Below are 25,471 nucleotides of genomic sequence, written 5' to 3'. Positions count from 1 at the left end.
CATACATACATACATACATACATACATACATACATACATACATACATACATACATACATACATACATACATACATACATACATACATACATACATATATGTATATAATTCTTTGGTACCGATATTTTCCGAATTTTCTAGGTTCAGAGATGTCAACCGGTAATACGAATAATAAGTTAAAGCACTGCCTTGCTGCTCTCTGCACTTCGTTGTCGACATACATTTTCATTGCCGTGATATTTCAACGTGGAATATTCACACCTCTGATTGCCAACAGTGTTGCGCCACTTCCTGTGTCGAAGCATAGAGTTATTGTTCAAGGTAAGGGGAGATATATTTACTTTCGGGGGAAGGGGTGGGGAATTATCCATTTATGTTGGAAAAAATAATAATCAGCCAATGAAGGCTTTGGAAAAAGATGTTTCAATCGTTAAAAGTAAAAATAATTATCACTTTTTGTCTGAAATAGGCATAATTGGGCAATCGATTTCCCTCAGAATTCTGTAGATTAACGCATCACCAAGTGATATTTACTTGGATTAATTCGTGTTTTGTTGTTTCTTTTTTGCTTGTTTTGTTTTGTTTGTTTGTTTGTTTTTTTTACGATAGCGGCCATGTAATTTTGCACACACTCGAGTGTGCGTCTCCAAATCCACCGCCGGAACATTCTGTCGGGGCGCGCCGCCTACGGCCACACTTTGACAACATTTGTGATACAAGCACTAACTGCAAACGGATACTTTTCTTGCCCTGACAGACATTTGAAAACACATTTCAGGGTTTATACGCAATATGATGTAAGTTGTAGATCTTTGTTTTAACTACATGTATTCACTATGTGACCGACTCAGTTGTCAGAGTTAGAAACAAAAAACACACGACCAGATTCTGAATTATTTTCAAAAAGCAATTTTACTGTCGTCATGGTCTGTTTACGTTGGTATGAGTCACATGCTGTTATTAAGCCAACTTGTCGAAGGCACTCACATTCAGGAGTACAACGCTTTCCAAAAGAGTCTGTTCCTTATGTATTTTTCTCCAGTTATCACTGATGCAAAATTGAAGTGGCAGGGACATAAAATGTAGACCTTGACTTACAGCTATCTGCACAGAACACATTCACTATTTACCGAATCTCGAAATTCAAAATGACCACATCCCTGTGTTAACTAACATATAATGGAGAAAAATACAATTTTCGCTTTTCACAAAATTAAGCCGGTGAAAGTCTAAATGAATCATCTTCAAAACAGGCCCCCATAAGAGGGTAGACTAATCAAGTATTGTAAAAGTTAGAGAGTCCAAATATTTGTCCCGACGCGCATGCTACCTTACTGACGCACTCCCGGGTAAAACGATTACAATAATACCAAAAGTGCAGTTACTTTGCCACCACCTCTGCATATATGACCTTATGTCGAGGGTCTTAGTTTTAGTCATATGTAATGAATCAGATAGACTTCCTCCGACTGACTTCTATAATGAAAGCTTAAATATTGGTTTGATGGGAGTAAATGCACCCTTTTCATGACAATCGTCTTCCGAGAACATACAGGGCGGCAGTGTAGAATTCAATGAAGATGGTTAGCTGTCACAGTGTATTCGATCAAACTTGTGGAGCTATACTAGGGAGTGAAGTGTGAGGGATGTAATTGAAAAAGCCAAAAATCTATGCTTGGTGTTGCTAGCTTGAAGATTTACCTGACTTTGTTTTTTGCATGCCTCATATATCAAACATCGCGCGCTCCGTAGGATTCTATGGTAACCCCTCGGTGCAGTCGCGGGCCGCGCAGTCATCATTTGACTGAAAGTGAACCGGAACTATTTTCAGTTTGACATTTTGGGATTTAAAATGTTGAAATTACATGTTTTACATAGGAAATCCAGTTTATTGGAAAATTATTTTTTTTTTAAATCGATAAACTGCTTAACGATGATACACCAACGCGATGTTTGTGCTATTTTCAGCGAATTTTCGTCTATAAATCAAATGAGTTGCAAATAAACTCAAACATTTAGGAATGAAAACTATATGAAAGGAATATAATAAAATACTGTAGCCAAAACAAGGGACTATGTACCCTCGAGGCAGGAGACCATTTGCTCTCCTGGCGTAAGGCAAATGGTCACCTACCCTCGGGCACATAGTAGTTTGTTTGGACTATATGTATAATATTTGCTTCATCACAATACAGTTATTTCATATTATATCATACCAGTATATTGATGGTGGAAATGCAGCGATCTGATTGGTCAAGACGTGATAAGAACCGTCACATATTCGCGATATAGCACGGTTGTCACACGCGTGAGCTCTCGGCAAGAGAAAAAGTCTCTTTTTGATATTCCATGCTAGAACTTCAATATACTGTTATCTATCGCTCATGCATATATTAGTAAACTGGTCAAATCTCGTGGTATATTTTGGTGATTGCCTCGGGCTAACTGGTTGCGATGTTTCATTGTCGCCGATAATGGCCATTGCCTCGGGATCCCCATTATTGATCCAGTAATTTTGAAAAATATGTGCATTCTTTTTATTTCAGATGTCCACGATGTGAAATCTCGCGAACTCAACTGCTCCGTTCGCTTGGCTGCCCCCGGTACGTTCCCGATGGTAGCTCTAGCGAGCCCACCCGGTGCAGGAAATACGTGGACCCGTCACTTGATACAACAAGCGACCGGTTTCTACACGGCTCACAGTACCGATATCAAGTGTTAGCGGATACTGGTAAGCTACTCAAAGTTATTGTGAAGGAAGTCTTATTCATTAGCTTTGAAACAAAGAGGGACAATCACGATGCAGAATTTGCATATCCTTCCCTTCCCCCCCCCCCCGTGAACATGTAACCTTTTGTAAGGTTATTGACACATGAAAACAGAGGAGGGGGTGGCGAAGCTCGCACATCCTCATGGAGAGAACCCTGAAAAATATTCCTAATTGAAGTTGAAGTACCCATGATTTTCTTCCGAACCATGTTTCTGAAACGTTCCCTTGGAACTGAACTAAATCTTAAAACACACTCGGTTATCGATCACTTGAAGGTAAATAATAAAAATGATACCAAATCATGTAATTGTTTTTAAAAATTTTCGTCGCAGAGTCAGTTTCGGTATCAGAGGACGCGGAGTCAAATAACTTTGGCCGTAGACCCTCGAGTTTTTCTCGAGGGTCTATGCTTTGACGCGGAGAACTTTAGGTGTCATTGCACAATTTCTGACCTTTGACCTCATACTACCTTAACGTCACCACCATGGGGGGAAACAAGAGAAGATTTTACATTTTGTACATGAAATATACTTCGAAAACATTCAGTATTTCACGCAGTGAATAGCGGTCATTCCCGAACCTGCGAATTAGAGGTTATAATTGGCAAGCGAGACTATTTGATTGCGGATATAAGAACTCGGGGGGGAGAATTAGCATGTTTCGCTGGAAATACGCCGAGCGAAGCGAGGTGATAATTTGACCCAAATATGCGTGAAAAAAACATGAGTGATATTATGCTGCTAACCTAAAATTTTTACCGCGTGCACTGCGCTGCGCGGGTAAAAATATCGTTCTTTTCACTTTAATACCGGACGCCTGAACGCGTTCCCAGTCAACTCGCGGTTACTCAGCTTAAAAACGCCTTAATTTCGACATTTTTCTGCTAAAATTGGACAAGAAGGTGAATTATAATAAGGTTATTCACAAAATACCGGGACTTATGTCCGACTACACTGTGCAGTGGAGGTATTGTCCGAGAGACAATACCTCCGCTGCACAATATACTTTGACATAAATCCCCGTATTTTATGAATAATATCATAGCACAAAGCCTATTTCTCTTGAAAACAATGTCCTGACTTTTCCGAGCAAATTACAAAATTTGTTGATTCGTTGAACAAGCTTGCAAAATGTGCCAGAAATGTACACAGTGCTTCCTGATAAGACAATATGGTAAAATTATTATCGGTATTGGCTGCCTTTATAACAGATCAAGAAGGCGTTGACGTTATTTCCGGTATATGCGGGAAATGTATGCTAATTAGTTAAAGGTATACAGTCACCTGTAATCTAAATATGCCCATATATGGTCAAAAAGGCGTTCCTTAATATTCAAAATGCCCATGTGGGGGCGCTGTCTTTAAAAAGCGGCAACCCGCTTAAAATCTGTGATTGGTTAGATTTTCTCTTTCCATGGTAACTGTGGTAAAATTGGAACAGGTGACAGTATGACTTTAATGACCCTGTCAATACATATGGTGCGGATTTATCTGACACTTGAGTTGCGTACGATCGATATTATTTGGATTTATGGCTGTTTTTGGGGTAATTTATAGTCGATGTTTTGCAGGTAATTTTATGAACCCACCAAAACTTGCTGGGATCGCTGTCTGTTATGCTACGCATATAGTCTGAATGTCTGTACTTTCTTATATTTATCACTTCGTAAGCTGTTTATTATCATTTACGATAAGCATTTCATGAAAAGAAAAAAATTGTGTCAATAGAATACAGATGGTGGTGGTGATGGTGGTGGTGGTGATGATGATGATGATGATGATGGTGGTGATGATGATGATGACGACGACGACGACGAAGATGATGATGATGATGATGATGATGATGATGATGATGATGATGATGATGATAATGAGAAGGAAGCAGAGGAGGAGGAGAAAATGATGACTACGACTATAATGAACACGACTGGAACTAATTTGGGATAATTTAATGGTGAAGTTCTGTCAGTTTCATCTGCAAATATAAGCTCATCTGCTTTTTTATGAGCAATTTGTAATATTGCAACATTCAGCTATAGGGCACCTAGCATTTTTGAGAAATTTGAAAAACATGAAGATCCAATGATCCCAATTTAGTTCCAATCGTGTTAATGGTGGATATAAGTGGTAGTGGCAACTTCAATTAAAATGACCATTATTTCCCCTCGCATTTGTCAACAGGATACGGTGGGGAGATGGAAAACATTACCAGTGGCACAACTTTGACTTTTAAAACGCATTGGGTCGACTTTGACCGTCCTGGGTTGACAGGAGTTGAGCGGCAAGTTCGAGCAGTGATTTTATTACTCCGAAATCCTTGCAATCTTGCAATTTCAGAAAGAAATCGCAGAGAGACAATAAATCAAACTGGAATGGTTGCGTGGAATAGTAGCCTGAGAAACGACAGAGGTATGTATACTGAATTTGGAGCAGGGGTCATTCAGCTAATCATAGACAGCGCCTTTTACTGTTTACAGCATGTCAAGCCGCTTTCTGGCAGTGTTAGTGAATGGCTAGAATTGTTGAAAGGGGTACCTCAAGGATCTATAATAGGTCTTGCTTTGCTTAATGCATTTTTGAACGACTTTTGCATCGCTTTGATGAAGGTGTGATAACTATTCGCCAGTTTGTTCAATATGGTATACACAAAGCTATTACCTAGACTTTGTTCAAGTCTGTGATTGTGAATGTTTTAGTGGGAGGAGGGGGGAACGCGATGATTTGTCCTCTATTTTCATGTGAAACGCGTGAGTTGGGTGAACGCAATGAGAGGGGTGAACGCTGGACAGGGGAGTTTCTCCCGGAATCACAGAATCCGAAACTAACTCACTACTGCGCAGACTCAAAGGTTACGCGTGTAATCGCTAGAAAACCTCTGGCGTGGGCTGCCAAATTCCAAATATATAGGTTTGTATGAAATAGGGTAGATACAAGAGAAACTGTTATAGATGATTTTATTTTTGAAAATTCACCGACTTGAACCAAGTCTAAGCGATAACCGTACTCTACCAGTTTGCTTCACAAGTATCAAACTACCGTATTTTAGCAGGTGAGGCATAGGGTACAACAGTAAATCCCCTGGGGTGGCGGAGGGGTGGGGTTGATGTTTTTTGTGCAACGGTTTACTTTATTTGATTTTATTGATTTCGACTGTGATATTTCTGATAAAGATTTCAACTCCAAACCGTCTGGTCACTTTCTTTATTACTACAAGTAATTTTATTAATTTTGACTCTAGTATTTCATATAAAGTTTTGAATCCAAGCCGTTTGCTAAGCGCCATAGTGATATTGGAACTGTGATCTTCGAATATCTGCACATGTTGATCAAATTCGGTCAAGATGACACCTCAATTTTTCCCTTTGACAGCATCCGTCGCGCCAAGAATTGACTAGGTGCAAAACGAAACCCACCAAACGAGAAACAAAAATTCTTCCCCCAAATCCCAATCTAGCAGGGAATATCTTTGCCTTTAATTTACATGTATCTTTACAATCACCATACTTGTTCCAATATTTCTCCTCAGAATGGTTCTCTGTTTTGGAATGGCAAGTGCATCTGTATGAACGATTTGTCAACAATTGGATTGGAATAGGCAAGCCCATCCTGGTAGTTCATTATGAAAACATCAAAGAGGACGCTGTTCGTGAATTACGGCGTGTGGTGAAGTTCCTGAATTTGACAGTCGATAACGAGAGACTGGAATGTGTGCGGGGGAATATAGAGGGGAACTACCATCGCAAATACAGTGACAAATCGCAGCTTTACAGGGATGTTCTTCGCCGCCTATCAAACGTTACGCACAGATGGTCATGGAAAGAGTTTCTGACTTCCTGGTCGAACATGGACAAGATCCAGTACCCTGGCAGAATATACCTACTGGTATTTTACCAAATACCTGAAAGACGTTTTGATATAAAATCACTGAGACAGTTCCATGTTTTGTGGTCTTTCCATTACCCAGGGTTCAAAGTGTTCCTTCAAGAGAATGGTGAATCTTAAACTCACAAATCTATCTTGCCAGTCACGATCCCTTATAATCCGTGTTTATGATTCAATGATGTCATGTTCGTATCATATATTACAGCCAAGACAAGGGACTATGTGCCTAAGGGACGTGACGTTGCTTGACGTCAGGAGGGCAAATGGTCGCTTGCCCCTGAGATACATGGTTCGACGTTTGGGCAATAATGTTTTATTCAATGCCTATCTTACACAGTTTTCACTCCAAATGTTTGGTTTATTTGCAAATGACACTCATATGCTATATTTTCATGTAAGTCGAAAATCCATATAAAATAGATCGATTTTCATCGTCGAATGGCGCATTCATACATGTAAATAAATGTATGCGGTTTATCGGTTTTTCATGCACAGTTTTCTAAAAATTGGATTTCCTATGTAAACTTGTAACTTGATCATTTTTAAATCCCAAGGTTGTCAAGTTGAAAATAGTTCCGGTTCACTTTCAGTCAAACAATGATATGCGGCCTGTGACGTCATCGATGAGTTGCCATAACGTTCGTTATACGAGGCATGTAATAAATTTATTTACAAACGCGCCAAACACTCATTTTATGGCGCTATTCGCCAGAACAACGTACGGATTAATGTAACAGCATAGACACAATGTTGTATTCAAGTTGCCACATCTTTTTTGTGCGGCAAAAGTGGCACCACTGTGGCTGCTTTGGACAACTCGCACATTAAAGCGTATATGAGCATATTGAGCGTTAAAAGTGTTCTTTATTTGGTTATACCATCCACGTTGTCCCTGTAGGCCAAGTTTTCGCCCACAGAGTTAACACAGGGGATGACGGCCATTTTGAATTTCAAATATCGGTGTCTGGTAATTTGTTTCTCTAGTACAAAACTTTGTACGGAGACCCCTGAATTTTTTTTTTTGATATGATAAGGAAAAGCTTAAAGTTTCATTTTAGGAAAGTTTAAACAATATCATTTACGGTAGTTCGCGCCTCGAAAGCAAAACCTTATACTTTCCAACCATTCTCTTGCAAAATAAAAATAAAAATCGGGTGTCACCGTGCAAATTTTGGTAATAGAGAAACAAATAACTCAAGATTAACCGATATTCGAAAGTCAAAATGGCCGCCATTCCTGTGATAACTCTTTGGAGAAAAATAAATTTTCGAATTTCGAAAAACTAAGCCGTGAAAAGTTTTCTTTCACCAAGAGCTTTAAAATGACCCCAAACAAGTGATAGATTAGAAGAGAATTGTAAAAGTTTGAGAGTCCGAATATCTGTCCCCGGGGCGCATTCTACCTTAAAGCGGCGGTCGAGGATCACTGGTTGTCCGATTAGTGACTACTCCGGCTAATCAAACACGGCTATGTTCCAGTGTTTTATTTGCTTTGCCGTTGTCTACACAAATTTATTCCAACTGTGCAGCACCTTTGGTGTACGTGAAGACATCGGACACTGCATACCAAACCTTGGGTATCGAATTTCCGGAATCCGTGAGCGCGGCCCTGGAACGCTTTCAATCTCGAGAAAGTACAAACAGCATGCGTCCTGACAAACATCTATGGGAACCATTGCACAGAGGTTCAAAATAAAAAAATCCCGTACATTACCTTAGCCAACTTGACTAGAGATGTTTTAAACATTCATTTGCTGGTCGTTAGGTAGTATGCGCCTCGAAAGTCAAAGACTTAAACTTTTGCTCAAACTTTCCTCAATACACTTTCAACCGTTCTCTTTCAAAATAAAGAACAAAAAATCGCAGGTCACCGTGCAAATTTGATACTAGAGCAATAAATGACCAAAGATTTGCCGATATTTGAAATTAAAATGACCGCCATCCCTGTGTTAACTCTATGGGAAAAACAGAATTTTCGAAAAACGAAGACCGTGAAAAGTTTCTTACACCAAGAGCTTAAAAATGAACCCAAACAAGTGGTATATCAGAAAGGAATTGGAAAAGTTTAAGAGTCCGAATATCTGTCCCGAGGCGCGTTCTACCTCTACGATAATGAACTATATAAGACACAATTATCAAGTAATAGTTCACCAGAAGTATCTTTAGAAAGACCGCAATCAAATTCAACACTGTCCACTTGAAGACGTTCTGTTATCGGTATTAGCAGCCCGTCTGCTATTCACCAGACAAGACCTGGCGATCATAAATAATATCCAGAGCTAAGTCTCTATGCGCAAAGTTCATAACATTATCAACAAAGCAAGACTAACAAGGTTGCTTTAAAAGCAGGAACCTTGCAACAATTATGCTTACTATTTTGAAATAGGAATCATGAAGAGCTTTGAGGAAGTTCGCTTATTGGAACGTCGCAACTTATTGTGCGTACGAGACATTAAGTAAACCCCATTGCTAAAATTTTACACTTGCCAAGAACATCAGTAAAGTATTTTCACATGCTATCTCGACAAGTAAAGAGACAGCAAATTATTTTCAATTTATGCTGAAATATTTCAGTTTGTAATTGATAGGGTTGTTGTTTTTTATAAATGACCAACTTTTAATGCTGTAATGAGAAACCCCCCGCTCTCTCTCTCTCTCTCTCTCTCTCTCTCTCTCTCTCTCTCTCTCTCTCTCTCTCTCTCTCTCTCTCTCTCTCTCTCTCTCTCTCTCTCTCTCTCTCTCTCTATATATATATATATATATAATATATATATATATATATATATATATATATATATATATATTCGTTCCCCAGTACAAACTTGTTTCGTATAGTTATCAAAGGCTGGCTACACTCGTCGGGTGGTCCAAGGTTATGCATAATTTATGTATCTTCCCTCTTCGTACAACATTAAGGTAGATAACTTTTGGGTGTGGTTGTCGTGTCTGCGCATGTTATCACGACTTACGAGAGAGTCAATCGGAGTATGTCGGAGGAACGCACATGTCGTACTGTTACTTCATTTCAGTGGCGGAACTTTGGTGGTTGAAATTATGTTAAAGCTGAGAGTACACCCTCTTCCCACACCTGAAACTCAACATGCCGGGCGGGGGGGGGGGGGGTGGCAATATGCATGATCAGTTTTTTTAATCAATTGTGTGGCATGCTTACATTATTTTCAGTCTGAATAACGTTTATTCTCCAGTTGCCAAGGTGCATGTCATAGTATGGTATCTGTTAAAACATAATTGGGAAAATCTTGACCCTCGTGTAGCTGTAAGTCCCAAGTGCATTCGCGCAGTTTAAGTTCTGCCCAAGTTATTTTAATTCAATGACTTAAGCTGGATAAATGCTAATATCCTGTCTCCGTAAGTGAACAGATGACTTAGAAATTTGCAAAAGTGCAGTCCCACAATTGCTTGCTCACCCTTAAACTCTGACAGAAGGCGGACAAGATCTTGAAATACTGAACTCAGATGACTAAGACTTCCGTAAACTTTTTTCGGTCACTCACCTACAACTCATTGATTCCCCCGGCGTGCGTCAATCAGTCCGTCAGTCGAACCATCGAGGCAGCCATCCATCGATAGATACACAGACAGACAGACATGCAGAAACTGAGACAGACAGATCGATAGATAGGAGACGCATATAAAGGTGACAGACAACATATAGACATACAGACAGACAAACACATACATAAACAAACACACATACCCACACACATATATTGCAGCGCCCTCAACCTACATCCACACATTAAATCTCTTGCCAGCTAGTTGAGTCTGGCTACACGGCGGGACGCAGGCTGATCTCAAAAGGCTGAAATTCATATTCCGCTGTTGTTAGTCAGCTTTACAGTACAGGAAATATTCGTAATTACAGTCGAGAATCTGACAGATTTACATCATAATGTTCATAGAGCATAATTCACACGATCGACAGTGAGTTTACATTTCTGCTTCAGTGAATACTAAATTATATATTGGCGACATTTAAACTTACATGATTAAGAGTTGAAGTGGACATAAATGATATCAGAAAAAATTTTATAATAGGCACTCGAGTTCGGGGATATACCATTTGACCATAGTTTTCCCACCCAGTATTTAACATTTTCAAGCGGAGGTGGACTTAACAAACTACGCAATATTCAACGGTTTGGGCAGTGAACATTTTTTTTCAAAATTAAAACGTGAATTTCTTTCACATTTTACTAAAACAGTATGTTAATTTAACCACCCTTCAAGGTAATACACGCATCGTAAGTGAAAGACTAAAATATTGCTCACACTATCATCGATGAAGCTTACAACCATTCTCTCATCAAAACAAGAGTAAATAACAAGGGTCACCACGCACAGTTTTATACTAGAAAAACAAATAAGCTAACGTTTATCGATATTTGGAATTCAAAATGGCCGCCGACCCTGTGTTAAGTCGATGGAGAAAAGTAAACTTTTCGATTTTGAAAAAAAACTAAGGCGTTTTGAAGTTTTCTTACTCCAAGAGCTTTAAAAAGGAGCCCCACAAGTGGTATATCAGAAAAGAATTGTAAAAATTTGAGGGTCCAAATATTTGTCCTCCAGGCGCCACCAAGGCCAGTGACACATGTGCAAATGAACGCATGAATGCTTCGTGCAAGATCTGATTAGATAAAATATTGATTAATTATCTTTCATAGCCAGACTACTTATACATGTACACTTTATTAAACCGATGATAAGTTGTCCGGTGATACAAAATATAGTTTTATTGTGATCCATGATACCAAATTTAAATATGCAAATATTGTGGATTTTACCAACTTGAAATTAATAATAACACAAATTAAAATCTTACAAAACTATTTCCAGAGTCCGCTAAAAGTAACCTGTACGATGATTACATTTCATAGTACAATCTGTATGCAGTGTGAGATACGAGGGCTGGCGATCCGTGATCCTTTTGTCGAGATAACGGAAATCCGTAGGTAATGTGTCAAGTTGATCAGACGAAGGCATGTGATAAAGATCCTGACATTATATACATCGCAATGTGCAAAGCTGCCGTTTTCAAGCCCTTGTATAGAGAGATGTACCATGTCAGAAGACGGAGTTAGACATCCAGGCCTTGGGAAGTAATGATCAAAATAACATAAAGCGGAGCTACAGAGTCACATTTTTGTACCTTTCCGCCTTTCAAGAAATAAACTCTATTCATGTGACTTGAAACTGGAAAAAAAAAACGATATATTTTTGAAAATAAGGTATGTGAACTCTTCTTGTTCCATCGAACATATTTAATCTATGGAGAAGGAAAAGAACATATTTTCATCCTGACCACCCTACAATATATCTAACACGTACGGGTTTTACGTCATCAGTTAATGGCCGCACGCTTGTGATTCAGAAGGAAACGCATTCATTTCTACTTGACATGCTCGAAAATATCTACCGAATCCACTTGAAAAAAGAATATTGATGTTGAGATGGAATGTGCTTTACCGCACAATATTTTACCCCGCAATGATTGCAATCCTTCGCTGGCATGCTTCTATTGTGGACTCGGTTTTTAGGATCAAAAAGTCAGTGAATTTTAAACGGACCATGATGTGAAAATTGAATATTGATATTTCCTCAAAGGGTTAAAAATTATCTTTGAAAATTAAATAGTGGGTTTATAGTTTCCGCAAGGAAAGTTGTAACAGACGTTTGAAACTTCCAACTGAGTGACGCATATTCGTTTGGTGAGGAAGCTCTTAGTGGGTTCAGAATCAGGAGCAAAAAGGACCAAGTTTGGGATGAAAGGCATCATTTTACAAGTGGTATAGCCACAAAGTGATGACGTCAAATCGCCGCATGTAACAAAGACGCCTTGTATTTACGGCACTGTGTATTGTGTACGGCGTTTTGACGTCATCAGTTTGTGGCTATACCAATTGTAGAATGGGGCCGGATTAAATTCAAAATGGCCGCTACATTCCTGGGCCGACTTGCAGCGATTTGGAAGCTGTTATCCGATTAGTTGGCAGAATCTTACCATTACAATTAAATAATGCAAATAAACTCCTAAGTTCCCGTGAATAATGACAATCGACCAATCAGATATAACCTTGCAAACACGCTGCAAGTCAGCCGACATTCTTTGCTAAATGTATCAGGCAAGTGCATTTTCTATTGAAAGGAAAGTAAATGGTTAGACCCTCATTCACGCTACAGGCCGCGTAAAGTCAACAACATAGCAGAGACAAAAAAAGGTATTGTAAAACTCCAGACTGAACATAAATACAAACTATCTTTTCAGAAGTGTCGAATTTTAACAAGCGAAAGTAATTTCAGCAGTAAAACGCATGCCAATCGTTGTTTGGATATTGTGGAATGTAGTCGTCATAAAATGAAACGAAATGTTCGCGAAATAACTGCAATTAATTAACCGTTTTAATGAAACGACCGTAACTAATAGTTTGACGGATAACGTCATGGGGTTTGATACATTTTGTAAACTATGGATATGTCAACGAGGCGAATTTCTGTAGAGTAAATACACATTTGAAAGACATAAATAAATGAAAGTGACCAATTTGCGCAGAACGTAACACTTCGCCGAACGAACGCTCCTCCGAAACCTGTAGCGGATTTTGTTGTGAAAGATGGCGTTTCGCACGATTGCAAGATACCAAGTTTTGGGCTTCTTTCTCGGTCTGTGTTTCTCACAACGCGCTGCTTCGCAGAGGAAGGCAACACGGAAAGAGGTAAGCATGCAATGACTTGTCAAACACAAACCTTTCACATTCATCCAGGACTCTCACTTTATAGAAACTACACAATATGTCGTTTATCTTCGGGCATTTTCGCCAGGATGTGTTGTTTTATATTGTAGTTGTGCTGACATTTTGCAACAAACTTTACTTCACCAAGATTTTCGGAGAAATTTGTCTTTTTTGAAAATGCTGTATACTTTCTTTCTGTGGCCTTACCAATACAGGTGTAGTGACTATACAGGCAATAAGTGTTTGATCTGAGTTCACAGAAAGTCAGACATACGATAGAATTATGCACTTGGATCACACCGTCATAATCACTTGTGAGAATGACCGATACTGTTGAATTTTTTCAGGTTCCCAACCGCCCATTTTCATGGCACTCTGAGTTCATCTTCATGTAACACTGACGTACATTCCACCATTCCAGCCGTGACTAGCTTAACCAGTTCCAATCGGTTTGAACCAGTATCAACTGGTTTCATGTGAATCACCCACCCCTTTAGGCGCTGGTACACCGTACGTTAAAAACAACTACAAAAACTGTGTAACGTTAACAGCTGTAAAGGGCTTCCCACCACAGCTACATTTTGATATGAATATTCCATCTGCCGGGAAAATATGACTATTTCCCGTGCCAAGGGTCAACTTAAATACCCAATATTCATGCAGGTGACGGAGCTCATTACCATTATTCACCATTATGAAGAACACCAATGATCAGTCTTTTGAAAACGTTGGATTTCTCTTACTCTATGAAGAAACCAAGATTATTGTAATACAAAATAACACCGCACAGCCTTTGTCCGGGCTTTGCTTTACTGTAACAATGTGATCGTTTGTCTTTCTTAATCTGCACCGCACTAGATGGGTGTAAAAAGCCAAAAATATCGCAGTGTGTTTTAGAAACTTTGATATATTCTTTTCACCAAACAGCACTGCTACCTTTGCACATGTCGTGAAATATATTACATCAAATTTCCTCCTACAGAAGGTCCACCAGTCATATGAATGAGATCCCATTTCTTATTACTGTCAGAGGGGCATAATAGAATGTAAAGTTGGGTTTGTCATAAAGACAGAGGGGCCAACAGCTCCATCAGCGTCCCTTTACACTGCGTTAGTGGCTGCGTAAGGTTCAAGATCGTCATCCGGCACTTTTAGTTCCCTCTCATCAATCTGCATGATGTCAAATGTCAAATCTCTCTCTAGTCCCCGTGCATGAAGTTCGGGGTACTTACAGTATGGTTGCGTGCGTGCGTGCATCTAGGCGTGCGTCCATGCATGCGCTCACAAGGATATTCAATCAATTTCTTTGAAACTTCGTGAAAGGATCATACATCATGGCATACATATGCTTGAGACGCGTTCTACCTTAATATTAAGCACGGTCCCGCTACAAATGTGGAGGGACCGTGCATTAAGCTTTATTCACAGACGAGAAAAACAGATCTAGTATTTACTCACAGGCTATTGTACACTAGATTGAAACTTTTTTCATCATTCCTCGAATTTTTCGCTGCAATGACACCTTTTGGGTTCTTCAAACCACTCAGTCATAGGTTACTTTCGTTCCGCGTATGTAGTGCGCACCAGATGAAGGGATGGGGAATTGTGTGAAACCAATTGGAACCACTTAAACTACTTGGACCCCCAAGAATGTTGTGCAACCTATGTTAGTGTTACACGAAAAATTACGTAAAAATAGGGGGAACCTGGAAATATTACTCATGTTGTTTGGTCTAGTTAGCGGGCGCCGTCAAATGGAACAGTTTTAGAAGAAGGAAAAGTCCGTTCCAGGATAAGGCCATTTTAATCGTCCGTTATCTTCAATTCGGAATGGCTAAAAGTGTCTTTGCTCTTTCTTTCTGTTAGGTTGGTCGCAAGTATCCTATAATTTAACCCCAAGGAAGTTTTTTGTTTTTATATTACCTATAAGTGATTATTTTATAGGTTACATGTCGTTCCTACGAAAGTAAACATACATGGTAAAATATCTATGGTTTCAGTCACGACAAATCGGTCAGTTTTGTTGATTTAGTGACTGACAACGGGGCTACAGTCACATCAACGGTAATTCACATTTGGCAAATTAGTATCTTTATGTTAAATTTTGCTTCAATTTCACAAGATGAACAACTGGAAGGAACGGTCGGTACGAAGAACATTTTGCAGTTTGGAGTCATGATATTGTGCGCAACATTGCGAAACCCATTGGATTACAACAACTATGGCTGTTACTGCGGCAAAGGCGGAAGTGGGAGGGCAGTCGATGGAGTGGACAGGTAATCGCGAAGAAAAGTCAATTTGAGAAGACACATGGTTAAACTTGGTTCAAATCGGTGAATTTTTAAAAAATATAATCGTTTGCAACAGTTTATCTTGTGTATCTTCTAATTCTTACAAACCTTTTTAAAATTTGGCAGCCCAGATCAAGTTTTCCTAGCGATCGAACGCGTTTACCTTTGAGTCTGCGCAGTGGTTTCTGCCAGATTCGGGGTAAAGTCCCCTGTATCGGGTATACCCATTCTTGGCGTTCACCCCACTCTCACGTTTCATATGAAAACAGAACATAAATCATGGCGTTTACCCCACTCGAACAGTAACAAATCTCAGACTTGAACCAAGTCTAACACATGGTCTGCAGTGTTCAGTTAAAAAACAACACACACGCACTCTTCCGAATCAGAGCCCCATCACTGCTCCATAAAAACTACCGTTTTGATTGTCAAGTTGTACTCCTGCCAACGTGTATTGTTGTCGCGCCATTAAGTAACCAATTTAGTTGTTTAGGACGTAATAAAACCAACGGAGGCAACCTCAAAATCTTTCATGGTGTTTCAAAATTTTATGACGGACATGAGAATATGGTCATATGGGAACGGAATCCTCTACATAATCAGTAATCGGCAGTTTAACTCCGAGGGATAGTATACCCCTTTCGTTCCAGAAAATACACCATCTAGTCACTGTTTTTATTAAGGCAGTAAAGTAATAAGATTATTAAAAGTATACTTTGGATTTGGTATTTTGAAACAGAAATGAACGCGTGATGATCGAGAAACACGGGCAAAATCTAAACCTATATAGTAGTCTGTATGTATATATTTTCTGATTCTGTTTTTGAAAAGGTGCTGTGAGGCACATGATGAGTGTTACAGAAATGCCATCAGGAACTCTGGATGTCCGTCGTGGTACCCATACATTGCTACTTACAAAGCCGTGTGTACTGCTTGCCGTAAGTAACGTATTTGCCCAGACCTTTATGTGAACGTGATCGTATTGTTTGACATATTTGTGTTTCGTATGATCCTTGTAGATATAATTCTTTCTTTCTTTCTTACGACCCACAAAAGACAGGGAGGGATGGATCCTCATGTGTGCTTATAACGTTCAATTAATGTTTTGTTTCCTTACGTATCAACAAGTATGCATGGTGTGAAATGACAGCCCAATTTAGAATATGAGATACTGCAATGTGAACATACTATTCTGCTGTTTCAAAAAGGAAGAAAATGCAATATATACGAATCAAATTTACTGTTTGACGGTCCGATGAAGAAAAACATGCATAAACACCACTGAGATGTTTGTAGCGTAAACTATACTATCTATGCTTCAATTCTATACTTCAGTTCTAGAATGTTATTATCATACATATTCACATGATAGTATACTGCAATGCAGGTTCATAGTTTAGCCGTTCGAAGCTAAAATAACGATACACTACAACATTTAAAGTCATATCCATCTATCAGTTGAACCAATAGTCTGATGATCTTTAAAAGAATATATATATATATATATTATATATATATATATATATATATATTATATATATATATATATATATATATATGTATATATATATACACTTAGATATTGATTACAGTTTGTTACCGTTAATACGTCTAATATATATATATATATATATATATATATATATATATTTATATATATACTTAGATATGATTACAGTTTGTTACTGTTAACACGTCCAATATATATATATATATATATGATATATATATATATAATATATATATATACACTTAGATATTGATTACAGTTTGTTACCGTTAATACGTCTAATAAATATATATATATATATATATATATATATATCTATATATATATATCTGTGTATCTATTTATATGTAAACACACACTTAGATATTGATTACAGTTTGTTACCGTTAATACGTCTAGTACTTTTTGACCATTGCATGGAGGTAATCAACGCATTTATTTTTCCACAGAACTTTTTTTGCGACAAAAGGGTCGGTAAATCTCAACAGTAATCTTTTCTGTGCAACGCCTTACCCATTAAATTTCTAATTTAATAAGTTTACGTACAGCAAATACCCAAAAAAGTTAAAATTGCGTCGAGCGCTTGAGATATACCGTCACTACCAATTTCTTACGTTTTCTCTTTGTCTACGATACAGTTCCTCGTTGGAGTTACCTGTTCGATTCTATGGGGAAATGCAAGCACGCCGTCTGCCTGTGTGACTCCGTCGCTGCTAGGTGCTTTGCACGCAACACCTTCTACAGCAGATACAAAGGCTACGATAAGAGCAAATGTTAAAACCCGAAATACAAAACGCCTAGGCTGTTGCTGCATTACGTCGCAGCATTGACTTCCATATTACAGCAACTAATAATACAGAATGCCAGTATGACTATCTGATTTTATTAGGGAAACCTAAATTATTAGTTTTAGTGTTTTATCCATGTAATCATCGACATCATTGTGCTTTATTCTGACGCACGAATAATAAAAATGGATACGCGGTAGCAATAACTACAACGTGTCTGAGCAATTAAAATGTAAAACTTCATCTTTGTGTGTTGAACTCATTTATCATCTTTGCATCGTCCGAAGCTTGAGTCATCAGCGCGTGAAATGTTTAAGTTGTATGTCATGGTATGGTATGACTGTTTGTACTCTTGACTACGGAATAAGGAGAGAGAGAGAGAGAGAGAGAGAGAGAGAGAGAGAGAGAGAGAGGGAGAGAGAGAGATTTTCTGATTGACACTGAATATTATCTGATCAGAAACTTCGCATGCATTCTAACCTACGATGTCGAAAGATTTCCCTCCTATCCCCCTCCTCTCAACTCAACAAAACCTTCCCGCTTTCGTTCAAACTACCTTCTCAACAGTACAAAGCTCTCCTGCTGATTTTTATGTGCCCTAGGAAATGCATGCCCCTTAGAAATCTTTTTTTCCATGCCTTCCCCTGGATGGATGACTTCCATGTTACAAGGAAAACATACAGAAAATGTATGCCCTACAACAATGCCGGACAACAACTAGAAGACGAAACAACATTTTTGCACAAATATACACGATATACACTAAGAGAACCCAACGTGACAAACCCAGCCCCATGTTACACCATGAATAGATCCAGGGCTAGTCCAGCTGAACAAAAGATGGTTCGGTAAACTTTCTTGTCAAGAAAACCCTGTTTTGTAAAATTCTTATACTCGGCTGGTCCTGTTGTAAAACTGGTTTAGCAAGCTTTGTATGAGTTGACAGCGACCTGTCGAGTTAGTTCCTGGTAAGGTTTGAGAGAAGGAGTTCTGTTTGGCTATAATTTTCCAAAAACCTTCAAACAGTAAGGTTTATACAGGGAAAATTCTGTATATTGACCTGCTTACGGTTCCAAGACAAGAAATTGACCTTTTTAAGCTAACAATTCTCTAGTGGTTAATAAGCTCAGAACCCCCATATATTATATATTTTGGGAAAACCTAGATATAGGGAAACTTTTGGCTACCATAGTGTCACCACTGTTTACATAACTATCATGTGACAGGTAATTTGCATAACCTTTCAAAATCTGTTTGGCTCTGGGGCTCATTTTGAAGCTCTTTGTACAGTGAAGGTTCGCTACCAGTAACTGCAAATAAACCGTTTGTATATTCTAATGTTAGCGGTACCAGAAATTCTCAAACCGTGCATTATCAACTTCCCATATACGTAATTAGCAATCATCAGCCCCCTACCTCACACTGCATACAAGATTATGTTAAAATATGGAATCATCATTCATGTTTCATTTTAGCTGACTCTGAAAATAATACAGTAAGATTGTATTTTTGTTTGCTGTGACCTCCAGAGAGCTGTGAATTTGGTGAAATCTACACGGTTTTTTTTTCCAAAGTGCGAAGAAAAGAAGAGTATTGGCGGATTTAAATTTGGTATCATGGATCACAACATAGGCATATTTTGTATCACGAACAAGTCATGATAATTGCATTGTTTGCACCGTCTGCCTACTCCAGATGGGTATGTTTCATACTGGATGAGGGAACATGAAGAGAATCTTCCTCTGACCACACTTCCGAAAGTCAAATTGCTCATCCCTCATTCGAATAGTGTACGACGTACAGTATTATGATATTATATTAGAGAGATTGTTTATATGTAAGATGTACATATAAACAGTCCTTCTAATACAATTTAAGTTAACTGCAATACTCCATATCATAACCGTCGACAATAGCATACAGAATTCATGGGGAGCAGAAATGTAAACTCAATGTCGGCTTATTATTCGAATCATGTGTAAATGTCAGGGTGTAAATCTGTCAGAATCTCACAGCAATTATTGCAAAGAATTGCTGGTACTGCAAAGTTGAGTAAACAACACCGAAAATAAATTTCAGCGTGTCCAGATCAAGCTGAGTTCCCGCCGCGTAGCCAGACTGAACCGGTCGACTAGAGATTACGTGGTGTAGGATGAGGGCTCTGCAATATCTTGTTCTTTGCGTATGTGTGTGCGAGTGTGTGTGTCTGTCCGTCTGTGTACGTGGTCTGAGAGAGAGAGAGAGAGAGAGAGAGAGAGAGAGAGAGAGAGAGAGAGAGAGAGAGAGAGAGAGCAATCTTCTACGATCACCAAGTGTCAAATCGATGGAAGTTGAGAACAGGTATGGCTTATGTGTTTCATATGATAAGGAAGGAAAGGCCAAATAAATGTTACTCTCATGTGTCATAAAAACACTAGTGTAGGCATGAGAAGATGGTCGGTATAAACGGTTCGACTATATAATTATGCCAAACCAACAAGTTGATTTTTGCAATTATGGTTACTGGGAGAATTAATAAATTCAACCATTTTGCTTGCCAACATTACTGGGAAAATTGGTTCTCGAGTCATGGGCATATTTTGGATATTGTTGGTCGTCAAGTTGAGGGCATGTTTTGGATATTTGGGTCAGATTTCATTCTAGAATCGTTGCACGAAAAGAAATGGCCCTCCAAAAATGCTTGCACAAATTGTAGAAGCCCTCCCCTGAACATTTGTATGAACATAGTGACCCTAACCTTAATTGCGCAGCGCCCTCTCACTCTGTTCATTCTGTCCGGGCTATAACGTATCTGCAGAGGCTTCTGATTTTAGCGACCGAGCGCGATCGCAGCTGTGTTACACGCCAATCGCTTTTGGAATAGTCTGAAATGTAATCGTCATCAAATAAAGCGAAATATTAGTGAAATATCTGAAGTTAATTCACCGTGTTAACGAAACAAACGTCATTAATCACTGACGGATATCTCATGGGGTTTCATAAGCTATGGATATGCCGACGTGGCAAATTTCTCGTGAGTAATTCTACACTTTGGATTATATAAATACAGTACATGGAAGTGAAGCTACTTGCGCAGAACCTACCATTTCGTCGAGATATACACTGTCACAAACGAAGCTCTACAGATACCACAGCCTCGTCCACGAGTTTGTTTTGAAAGATGGCGTTTCGCACGGTTGCAAGACACCAAGTTCTGGGTTTTCTATTCGGTCTGTGCTTTCTCACAACGCACTGCTTCGCTGAAGAAGACAACACGGAGCTAGGTAAGCGTGCATGCATGCAATGACTGGTTAAACACAAACATTTCACATCCAGCCTCTTTATTTCATATCTACGCTGTATCCTATTTGTCGTGGAGTACTTTTTGCAGGGACGTGTAACAGTTTTTTAATTATATAGAAGTTGTCTTGAAATTTGACGACTTATGTTACTTGACCAAAATTTTCTGAAAAATCATTATTTTTTAGCACCTTGTAACTTTTTGGACTTGGCTTTACCACACCTAGATGGTGAATATTCAGACAAACTGGTGTATAATCTGTGTCTGCAGCAAGTAAGATATACGATGATTATTTAGTGAATACTAGGATCACATAGTCATACTCATATGTATGCGCCTCGAAAGTGAAAGACTTAAACTTTTGCTCAAACTTTCCTAAATGGAACTTTCAACTATTATCTGACCAAATCAACAATAAAAATCAGGGGTCACTGAGCAAAGTTTGGAACTAGCGAAACAAATTACTCAACATTTTGTGAGATTTGAATCTCAAAATGGCCGCCAACCCTGTGTTAACTCTATGGGATAAAAAGTAACTTTTGGATTTTCGAAAAACTAAGACGGTGAAGCTTTCTCTTACTTTAAAAGCTGTAGAGTGGGCCCCACAAGTGGTAGATCAGAAAAGAATTGTAGAAATTTGAGAGTCCGAATAATGTCACTGAGGCGCGTCCTACCTTAACGGGCGCATAGCATTAGCGTCACGCTGAACAATTTCATGACAGGAAGATCCTGTCAGTTTTAACCAGTCGTCACCGTCGATTCGGAATGAAAACATATCTTCATCTCGAATGAGTCATTTCTACCTATCGAGTTTGTTATTAAATAGTTGTAAGTAACCTGTAATAATATTGCAAGGAGGGTTTTGTTTGTTTTGTGTATTACGTGAAGTCTGCCTATTTCATTAATTTGATTGTCGACATTGGGGCTACGATCAAATCAACTCTAATTTACTTTTCTCACACTTGCATCTTGAATCCTCTTATCTTGCTTTTTATTTCAAAAGATGAAGTGGCGGAAGAAACGGTCGGTGCGCAGAACCTATTGCAGTTCGGAGGCATGATATTGTGCACAACAAGGCGAAACCCGTTGGATTATAACAACTATGGCTGTTACTGCGGCAAGGGCGGAAGCGGGAGAGCAGTCGATGGAGTTGACAGGTAATCGGAGAGAAAAGTCTTCAACCCGTCACATAAATATTACATTTATTTGCAGCCTTCTATTTGGATAAGGCAGGCGGTCTGGATTGCTAAAATAACCCCCCCCCCCAAAAAAAAAACAACAACAAACAAACCCAAAACAAACAAACAAAACAACAACGAACAACAAACAAACAAACAAACAAACAAACAAACCCATAAAACCATCACACGTACTCTGGCGAATCAGAAAAGAACAGTGTCTTGCTGTCGCTGCATTTGAAGGAACTAGTTTGGTGGTCTAAGACGTAATAAAACGAAAGAACGGACCCTAGTTCAAAATCTCTCATGATGTTTCAAATATTGCCTGATAGTTTATAACGAACACGACCGTACGGTACCACGACAGCACAAGCCACTATATCTTAGCTACGAGTCGTCGGCCCATTCGAACATTAATTTCGAGAGATTTGTCCGTTTCATTTCTGGAAAATGGGTACTCTGTTAACAAGTTCATCATGACAGTGAGTAAAGTGAGATTTGATATTTGTTTTTTTCTTCGTAGCTTCTGGCAACTTTTGAATTGTTTTGCAAGAGAGGCATTGTAATCGAGAAACATTTGGGTCAAATAACAGGATGTCTGTACTTTTCTTTTATTTCGCACTCCAAGGTGCTGCGAGACACACGACAGATGCTACAGCAATGCTATCAAGAATCATGGATGTGCATCTTGGTACGTGTACTTCGCTACGTACAGGGCCACTGCCTGTACTAGATGCTGTAAGTAGCGCCTTTCCAATTCCCATATCGTTGCCGTTGGTGATGGGAGAACAGGATTGTGTCAATGACAGTATTTGTTCGACATTTTGTTCAGAGTCACAGACAAGTGCGAATGCAACGTGAAGAATCGAATAATAGTCTATCTGTACGTTTATATTGTGTTATAGTATGCTTATTAAGGAAACGTGGATACATGTGACTGTTTACAGCAAAAACTGTACGGTAATCATATTCCCGTACAATCAGCATTTCAGATCACTCACAGATATGCTTAATTTGTACTTGCAGTAATTTAACGTTGTTTTTAGCAACCAGCAATGTAATTATATATATATATATATATATATATATATATATATATATATATATATATATATATATATATATATATACATACATACATACATACATACCACCGACAGACAGACAGACAGACAGACAGACAGACAGACAGACAGACAGACAGACATACATACATACATACATACATACATACATACATACATACATACATACATACATACATACATACATACATACATACATAGATACAGACAGACAGACAGACAGACAGACAGACAGACAGACAGACAGACAGACATAGTCCAGTTAGTTGTTTTACTTTAAACATGATCAGAACTTTTCTTAGTACATCGTGTTCTTTTATATATGCTGGAAAATTATAAGGAGGTCTTTATATCTTTAAAATAACATTTTTTACTGCTATGTCATTTCTTCACTAACACCAATACAACAACCTAACGCACAGTTTATATCGCGTTTAACTTTTGAAAGACTCAACCTAAACGTTTCCTGTTTGCCAACTTCGCAGCATCCCGCCGGAGCTATGGGTTCTTTGATTTCCTCGCAAAATGCAAGATCGCCGTCTGCGAGTGTGACTCCGCTGCTGCAAAGTGTTTTGCTCGCAACACCTACAACAGGAGTTACAAAGGCTACGATAAGAAGAAAAATTGTTAAAATCCAACATACAAATGCCCTTGCTTTCCTACGCCTTGGCCAAGAATATCACAAGATACCAGCCTGAGATTCTGATTGGTGTCAACCCACTCCACTCCTTAACTTTGATGTCGTTTTTGTGTAACTCTCAACATTACAGTCTTAATTCTCAAGCAAGAATAATAAAATGTTTACATGGGTGATCGCTTACTGCATTATATGGCGAGCAATAAAATGTAACGCGATAAAACGTTTCGTGAGTTGCGTTCATTCTGTAATCGTCAGAGAGGCTATGTGATTAAGGCGTGTTGTGAAGTGTTGTGTCTGAGTACAAAGTGTGTGTGTACATGTGTGTGTATTTGAGAGAGACAGAGAGAGACTGAGAGAGACACAGAGCTTGAGAGCTTTCGATACAGATATTGGTGAAATAGACGCTGTGCATTGTATGATCTTTAAATTGAAAGTCTATCTATTCAGCGGATTAATTTATCTTTTAGGCTCATTTATCGGCCAAGGATATTGTCCCCGGGGCAAACACACATTTTACAGTGAATGGATAGGTTTTATCTCGTTAGTTGCATGGATGCTGTCACGACATACATGTGTTTCAATTATAAAGGAACAGGTTAATTTGCGTCAACCAAAGCTCTGTGCCGCAACACAACAGGTCTACTCAACGGTCATAAAAGTTGTTTACCTCATCTCACTGGCAATAAATGCTGACTGTATTGGAAGGCTGTTTCTATGCTATTCTGAAATGTGCTCTCTAGGATTTCGGTGTGAGTCTGCTTTGAAATTTGTTTAAATAATTTCATGGTACCAGGCTCTGAACCCCTGTAGCTATTTTTAACCAATATCCAAATGCATAACATCCTTGATATAACATTCTGGTGCTGCTATGTTTCCTTTCAGATTTTTATCTGACCTCATTTCTGGAATATTAATTATATCACAGTCTGTTCAGTGAACTGTTTTGCCACCAGTAATTGATGTCGATGTGTATTGTAGTGTGATAGGAACCAGAAATCAAAACGTGTGTACTGCGGCATTTTGTAATACGACGCATTTTGTAACAACTTACGCAAATGTAATAAGGGTATCAGCATTTGTAATAAAATGGTCTACGCATTTTGTAATAAGGGTATCAGCATTTTGTAATAAATTATTGTTTACGCGATTTGTAATAAGGGTATCAGCGTTTTGTAATAAAACGCGTTTTGTAACATTAGTTAACGCATTTTGTAATAATTATAAACATCCGCTGATATTGTATGTATTTTAAAATGCTTTGTGGTTTCTGAATACGTAAAAATGTGATAGCATATAAT

The 25,471-nt window shown here is 38.6% G+C and overlaps 2 protein-coding genes and 1 long non-coding RNA gene across 3 annotated transcripts; all 3 read left to right on the top strand.

Moving 5' to 3' along the window:
- The first annotated feature begins 791 nt into the window (after positions 1-791).
- Positions 792-7,494, top strand: LOC139149845 (sialate:O-sulfotransferase 1-like). Its single transcript, XM_070721849.1, has 4 exons — positions 792-796; positions 2,546-2,730; positions 4,950-5,177; positions 6,295-7,494. Exons 1-4 carry the CDS (start codon positions 792-794, stop codon positions 6,768-6,770), a joined length of 894 nt encoding a protein of 297 aa, XP_070577950.1. The 3' UTR covers positions 6,771-7,494.
- Positions 7,495-15,527: 8,033 nt separating this feature from the next.
- Positions 15,528-18,228, top strand: LOC139147956 (uncharacterized). The gene is made up of 3 exons (XR_011555841.1): positions 15,528-15,677; positions 16,524-16,630; positions 17,841-18,228. It is a non-coding gene; the product is annotated as an uncharacterized lncRNA (long non-coding RNA).
- Positions 18,229-22,035: 3,807 nt separating this feature from the next.
- On the top strand, positions 22,036-24,269 carry LOC139147950 (uncharacterized). The gene is made up of 3 exons (XM_070719202.1): positions 22,036-22,427; positions 23,077-23,186; positions 24,019-24,269. Exons 1-3 carry the CDS (start codon positions 22,373-22,375, stop codon positions 24,229-24,231), a joined length of 378 nt encoding a protein of 125 aa, XP_070575303.1. The 5' UTR covers positions 22,036-22,372; the 3' UTR covers positions 24,232-24,269.
- The last annotated feature ends 1,202 nt before the right edge of the window (positions 24,270-25,471 follow it).

The sequence above is a fragment of the Ptychodera flava genome, chromosome 2 (assembly GCF_041260155.1).
Source record: "Ptychodera flava strain L36383 chromosome 2, AS_Pfla_20210202, whole genome shotgun sequence".
NCBI classification, from domain to species: domain Eukaryota; kingdom Metazoa; phylum Hemichordata; class Enteropneusta; family Ptychoderidae; genus Ptychodera; species Ptychodera flava.
This window is presented reverse-complemented; position numbering and strand designations above follow the sequence as displayed.

Coding starts and splice junctions, on each gene's coding strand:
- LOC139149845 (XM_070721849.1), top strand. Junction 2,731..4,949: donor TCAAGTGTTAGCGGATACTG/GTAAGCTACTCA, acceptor ATTTGTCAACAG/GATACGGTGGGGAGATGGAA. Junction 5,178..6,294: donor TAGCCTGAGAAACGACAGAG/GTATGTATACTG, acceptor ATTTCTCCTCAG/AATGGTTCTCTGTTTTGGAA.
- LOC139147950 (XM_070719202.1), top strand. CDS start 22,373: ATGGCTGTTACTGCGGCAAGGGCGGAAGCGGGAGAGCAGTCGATGGAG. Junction 22,428..23,076: donor GCAGTCGATGGAGTTGACAG/GTAATCGGAGAG, acceptor TCGCACTCCAAG/GTGCTGCGAGACACACGACA. Junction 23,187..24,018: donor CACTGCCTGTACTAGATGCT/GTAAGTAGCGCC, acceptor CCAACTTCGCAG/CATCCCGCCGGAGCTATGGG.